The sequence below is a fragment of the Otolemur garnettii genome, unplaced genomic scaffold (assembly GCF_000181295.1).
Source record: "Otolemur garnettii isolate 467f Iridium unplaced genomic scaffold, OtoGar3 scaffold00036, whole genome shotgun sequence".
In the NCBI taxonomy this organism is placed as follows: Eukaryota; Metazoa; Chordata; class Mammalia; order Primates; family Galagidae; genus Otolemur; species Otolemur garnettii.
Genome location: NW_003852431.1, coordinates 10,571,263 through 10,578,261, shown reverse-complemented (window position 1 = coordinate 10,578,261; position 6,999 = coordinate 10,571,263). Strand labels below are relative to the sequence as shown.

The window sequence follows — 6,999 nt, the reverse complement described above, 5'->3', positions numbered from 1 at the left end:
TCTTTCTTATTTTTCATTACTCTGTTTCTTGTTCTGGTCTCTGGCATTTTCCCTTAACTATATATTCAAACCCATTTCAAGTTTCTAAATTCTGTTATCATTTTTGATTTTGAAAAGTTCTTCTGTCTCTGAATTTTTATGTCATTTGAAAATATAGCATTCTTCCCTTCTTTTGTATATGTAGCATTTCCTCATTGTATGGGTAGTAACACTAAAAGCATACTTCATTTTATTGTACTTTACAGATACTTTTTTATAAATTGAAGGCTTTGGGCAGCCTTTTGGCATCATTTTTTCATCATTATGTGCTGACTTTTTGCCCTTATGTCACATTTTGGTAATTCTCACATTTTCATATGATTTCATTATTGTTAAATCTGTTATGTGATCTGTGATCAGTGATCTTTAATGTTACTACTGTAATTATTTGCGTGTGCCACAAATTGTACCAATTAGGTAACATGGCAGGCTTACTCAGCAAATGTTGTGTGTATTCTGACTGCTCCACCAACCAGCCATTCCCCCATCTCTGTCCCTCTCCTCAGGTCTCCCTACTCCCTAAGACACAGAAGTATGGAAATTACACCAGCTAATAACCCTATAATGGCCTCTATGCATTCAAGTGAAAGGAAGAGTTACATGTCTTTCACTTTAAATCAAAAAGTAGAAATGATTAAGCTTAGTAAGGAAAGGATGTTGAAAACCAAGACAGGCTGAAATCAAGGCCTATGGCACAAAACAGTAAGGCAGGTTGTAAATGCAAAGGAAAGTTCTTGAAGGAAATTAAGTGTTGCTGTAGTGAACACACAATTGATAAGAAGGCAAAACAGACTTTCTGCTGACATGGAGAAAGTTTAGTGGACTGCAAAGAAAATCAAACCAGCCACATTCTCTTAAGTCAAAGCCTCGTCCAAAGCAAGGCTCTTTACAATTTTATGAAGTCTAAGAAAGGTGAGAAAGCTCTAGAAAAAAGTTGGCCCCTTAGCAGAGGTTGATACGTGAGATTTAAGAAAAGAAGCTATTTCTATAACATGAAAGTGCAAGGTGAAGCAGCAAGTGCTGATGGAGAAGCTGCCCCAAGTTATCCAGAAGGTAGCTGGTGAAGGTGGTTACATTAATTAAGAGATTTTCAATGTAGAGAAAATAGCCTTCTATTGGAAGGAGATGCCGTCTAGGACTTTCACAGTTAGAGAGAGGAGAAAACTCAATGCCCAGCTTCAGAGCTTCAAAGGATGGTGATTATTCTCTTGTTAGGGATCAACGTAGTGGTGACTTTCAGTTTAAGGCAGTGCTCAATTACCATTCTGAAAATCCAAGGACCTGTGGTCTATAAACGGTATAAGAAAACCTGGATAATAGCATATCATTTACTGAATAATTTAAGCTCACTGCTGAGACCTACTGTTCAGGAAAAAAGATCCCTTTGAAAATACTACTGATCATTGGCAATGTATCTAGTCTAGTCACTCAAGGGCTTTGGTAGAGGTGTACAGAATATGGAGGTTAATGTTTTCATGCCTGCTAACACAGCATCCATTCTGTAGCCCATGAATCAAGGAGCAATTTCAACTCTCAAGTCTTATTATTTAGAAATACGTTTTGTAAGGCTGATGCATCTAGGCACAGTAAATTGAAAACCTTCTGGTTCACCATTGAGAACAGTTGTGATTCATGGGAGGATGTCAAAATATCAGCATTAACAGGAGTTTGGAAGACGTTAATTCCAACATTCATGGAAGACTCTAAGGGGTTGAAGACTTCGGTAAAGGAAGTAACTTCAGATTGTAGTGGAAATAGCAAGAGAACTAGAATTAGAAGTGGAGCCTGAAGATGTGACTGAATTGCTGTAATCTCATGATCAAACATTAATGGATGAGGAGCTGCTTTTTATGGATGAGGAAAAAAAGTGGTTTGTTGAGATGGAATCTGCTTTTGGTGAAGATGCTGAGAATATTGTTGAAAGGACAACAAAAGATTTAGAATATTCCAAAAACTTAGTTGATAAAGCAGTGGTAGAGTCTGAGAGGATTGACTGCAATATTGGAAGAAGTCTGCTGCTCATTATATGCTATCTAACATCACATGCTATAGAGAAATCTTCTGTGAAAGGAGGAGTTGACTGAGGGACCGAATTCTTAGTTGACTTACTTTAACCCCAACCTTCTACAACCACCATCCTGATCAGTCAGTAGCCATTATGTCTAGGCAACACTCTCCACCAGCAGAAAGATCACAACTTGCTGAAGACTCAGACGATTGTTAGCATTTTTTAGCAATAAAGTATTTTAAAGTTAAGGTATCTACATAGTTTTTAGACATAATGCTGTTGCACACCTAGTAGGCTACAGTATAGTATAAATATAACTTTTATATACATTGAGAAACCAAAAAAATTATGCATCGCTTTAGTGTGATATTTGCCTGATTGTTGTGGTCTGGAAAAAAACCTACATTATCCATGAGGTATATTTATTTTTTAAGAAATTTTCATTTTTGGTATCATCTGTTTTTAAGCTCCATCATTCATTTCATTGTGTATCCTTGGATATTTGATGATACTTGATGCTTGGCTATCTATACCAAAAAGTATCAATATCTTCTTGTGATGGTTGTTTGCCATGTCTCTTGTCTCTTGTTCAGCTCTCTTGCCTACAGCTTTCTCTGAGGTCTTGTGATCAGACTATCCAAAAGGCAAGATCTGAATGAATTGACTAGTCACTACCAAATTGCTGGGGCACTGTCTTTCTTCCTGTCCAGTCTGTAAATAGTATAGCCCATTTGGATGAAGATTGCTGGGCCAGGTCACCTATGTCCAAGGTGTAGTTTTGCCTGCCCCTTTTAGAAGGGGCATGTGTGACAGTCTCTGAGCCTCACAGATTTTTCTCCAAGATGTTCATTTACTTAAATTCAACCCAAAGTTGTGGGAATTGGCAGTTTTGTGGTAGTGGTGGTTGGAACAACAGCAACTTTTCAATTTTACTGTTTTAGTTAAAATTTTTTTGTAAAGGACCGGATAGGAAGTATTTTCGGTTGTGTGGGCTATACATTGTCTCTATCATATCTTCTTCTTTTTTTAAAAAATAACTTTTTAGAAACATAAAAATATTCTTAGTTTAAAGGAGGTATAAAAATAGACTGAGGGCTAGGTCTGGCCCATGGTATGTAGACTGTGATTAGCCAACGTCAAAAAAAATCTTTACTTTAAACTGCTATCATAACAAGATACTATACAATTCATTTTGTTCATTTTTTTACATATCAAGATCTATGTTAATAATCTTAGTCTATAATAACGTTTGAAATTAAACAGAAGCTGCATATGAAGGAAAGTCACTCACTTAAGTTTATTAGCTCACTAGTCTATAGAACAATACCAAGAAACAAATGATAGAAATCAAGAAAAAAATATATAAATTTATAATTTGGCTAAGGAAGGAAAACCTACATTGTTTGTTCACACTACTGCTTTTATGTAAAAATTAAAAAATAAAAAAGTACAAAATGGGGCAGCACATAAGAGTCTTCCAAGTGAGGAATAAATATGTTATTGAGGGCTAAGTATTTGCCACAAAAGCATATTTTGAAGAGATTTTTATGATTATATCATTGTAAAATATAATTATATCATTGCAAAATATAATTATAATTATATAATTATAATTTAGAAAGATAATATAAGTTTATAGAAATATGATGAAGTATTCCTGTGTAATATTTAGGTATAAGAAAGATTTCTTTTAAGATTTTTAAATAAATTTTAGAAATTAAGTCCCAGGCACTATAATTTAGAGATATGTTTCCTTAGCATTCTGAATGTTTATTTTAGTGTTAGTCTAAAAACAAGGATCATAAATTCTAATGCTATAATCTATAGAAGTTAATACCACTTTATGTGGAGACATTTTTATGTGTGAGTTTTCCATGATTACTTTAAAGATAATACCATGTAATAGACTAATCCAAGTCTATTACTGTTATGCATGGTTTAGAAACCATGGAATTATTGGCAGGGCTGTGTCCTATGCATTGAACTTGACTTAGTGCCATTTATAAGACATCTGAGACTACAGAATGGGATACTAGGTATCAGTTAACTTTGGACTGTCATGAGTTTATATAATTCTGGACTTTTTCATCATTTTATAATATTAAAAAAGTACTAGTTTATTTTTTTTATTTTTTTTTTAAAGTACTAGTTTATTTAAGGTGATTGTCAATTGGTTAATTGTTCTGGTGGTCAGTAAAATAATCCTAGGCTATTTGTAGTACTGCTCAATATCACTGCATTAGTGGTATACAGTTAGTGGTAGCATTGTATGGCCCATGGCAGTCTGGCTCCTTTCATTAGCGTAAACATGTCAGTAGTCTTAAGATTGTCCTATTTAAAGTGAAAAAGGAAGTGTTTTACATTTCTAAGGATAAAAACTCTTGTTGATTTTATATAACTCTTTGGTATATTCCTTTCAGGAAATTAAAGCCAATATTTATTTGTAATAAATTCTGTTCATGAAAATAATTTAGGTTTTCAAATATGAAAGCCAAGTTCTGATAGCCTTTAATATTAAAAAATATTCATAGGTAGGACATTTAAGATATTTGTTTTAGAATATAATATTTAAAATACCTTATAACTTTTCTTGCCCACCATGGGAGGATGAAAATAGAAGTTGAAAGTACATTATCCTGGCTCGGCGCCTGTGGCTCAAGTGGCTAAGGCGCCAGCCACATACACCTAAGGTGGCAGGTTCAAATTCAGCCCGGGCTGCCAAATAACAATCACAGCTGCAACCAAAAAATAGCTGGGCGTTGTGGTGGGCACCTGTGGTCCCAGCTACTTGGGAGGCTGACGCAAGAGACTCGCTTGAGCCCAGGAGTTGGAGGTTGCTATGAGTTGTGATGCCACGGCACTCTACCAGGGGGACAGCTTGAGGCTCTGTCTCAAACAAAAAAAAAAAAAAGAAAGTACATTATCCTATAAAATCAGCTAAATGTTCAACTGTTTGTCTATTTTCTACAGATGGGCGGAAACCATTTCCTATTAACCATGGTGAAACTAGTGATGAAACTTTATTAGAGGTAACAGTAAAACTTGTTGGCCACCTTCAGTGTTACTAATGTTCTTGTCATCTCTAAAATACCTTTAAAGGTCACTTTCATACCATTTTCTCTGTATTTGGGTGCTTCTTTATCCTTGTTTTCTTTAGAGTGTTGAAAAATTTGAATTAGCATTAAAAATTGCAACAACAACAAGAGCTTTCCGGAACTCTTTCTGTGAACAAGTGTCAAATTCAGAAAAGATAAGAATGATATTGAAAGACTTGGTCATTTTATCCCATATTTCATTTAATCCAAGTTACTTGATTGAAACTGATCTCAGAGACTGTAAAATAAGAGCAAGTTATGTAGCTTCAAATAGCACTGACTGTTCAGTATTCTAGTGTTCTTTATTTTTCATTTGGAGAAAGAAGTTTGCTATATAAAATTAGTATCAATTAGAAAAAATATTAAATGTTTGTCATCTGTAAGTAAAACACATGTTTATAAACAGAAAAATGATCCTTTTTTTTTTCTCCATAGGATGCCATAGAAGTCTGTAAGAAGTTTATGGAACGCGACCCTGATGAATTAAGATTTAACGCGATTGCTCTTTCTGCAGCATAGCTTGTCAATAATGGAAACACCAAATACTGTATTCTTTGCAACAGAATTTAAATTTCCGCTGCCATACACTAACTCAAAAATTTTGATATTTTCGTTAACTTGAGTGATTAAACTTTATGTGAATTCAACTTGGACTTAACTCGTGTTTTGTATTACTTATGACCTGAGTAAAGCTTCAGTTCTTTCCTTCCCTCTCTTGGGAAAGATTTATCTTGTTTGATAACTAGCAATAGCTTTCTTACTCTTTTGAGTTTAAGGGAAATCTTATTTTGGGACATCAGGAACAGTTTCTATCTGCATAGACTAAATAGATAAGTTAACATATTTATTTAGAAATATGAGCTGGACACAGTTCTGAGTTCAGGAGTTAAAGCACTGAACGCTGTTGATAAATTCGTCAGCAATAGAACTTGTGTTCTTGTGAGAAGTAAATAACGAAGATACATATGAATGACAGATGTGATGCTGTGTAGAGATTAAGGTAAGGTGTCTGTTAGGGAGTGACTGAGATTTTGTTGTCAAGGAAGGCTTCTGTGAGGTGGCCACTTTGAAGTTGAGATCTGAGTGGCAGAAAGTAGCTAGTTATAAAAGGTGGGAAAGAGCAGAGAAAATATGTCATGTAGAGTCCCTAAGGCAGGAACATCTCACTGTGTTGCAGGCCCAGGAAGAAGGTTCCTGTGACCAGTGTGTAGAAAATAATGGGGAGAGTAGTAAGAGACACGACCAGAGAAGGAGGGTGTTAGTGGTGCAGGAACAGGCACTTAGATTCATTGCAAGTGTGCTGGTAAGCCACTAGAAAGTTTTAAGCAGGACAGAGACCTGATTTGATTTGTAACTTTAAAGGATCACTCTGAAGACTCTGTGGATAATATATTAAAGTGGGGAACGAGAATAGAGGCAGGGAAACTTGTGAGGAGTGCCCTATGGTAGTTCAGTGAGAGATGGTGATAGCTAAGTGGTAGTAATTTAGATGGAGATACATGAATGAATTTTAGTGATGCTTTGAAGAAGGAAGGGTTTTAGTCAAATCTTAAAGGATAGATAAAAAGGCGTGGAAAGGTGGAAGGGCATGTATAGAGTTAGGTCAAAACATGGTTGATGTGATGGCAGTGTTCTATATCTTTTGGGAGCGTAGTGATTACTTGGTTGTATATATTTATCAAAACCCATTGAATTGTATAGTTAAAATCTATACTGTAGATACACGTTTCTTAAAACAAATCCAGGGCTGGGTTTAAATAAATATATATAGTAAGTAGTATAAAGGCCAGATTGGTTGAGAATGAAGTTCTGGAGTGATAAATGAGTATAGATGTTTATACATGATTCGCTGAATTA

General features: G+C 35.1%; 1 protein-coding gene across 1 annotated transcript in view; it reads left to right on the top strand.

Annotated features, from left to right (window-relative positions):
* UCHL3 (ubiquitin C-terminal hydrolase L3) overlaps positions 1-5,792 on the top strand; it is a 56,541-nt gene extending 50,749 nt beyond the window's left edge. The window contains exons 8-9 of the mRNA XM_003789722.3: positions 5,018-5,076; positions 5,578-5,792. Coding sequence (XP_003789770.1) covers positions 5,018-5,076; positions 5,578-5,661 — 143 coding nt within the window. The 3' untranslated portion in view covers positions 5,662-5,792. The remainder of the gene's footprint in view (positions 1-5,017; positions 5,077-5,577) is intronic.
* The last annotated feature ends 1,207 nt before the right edge of the window (positions 5,793-6,999 follow it).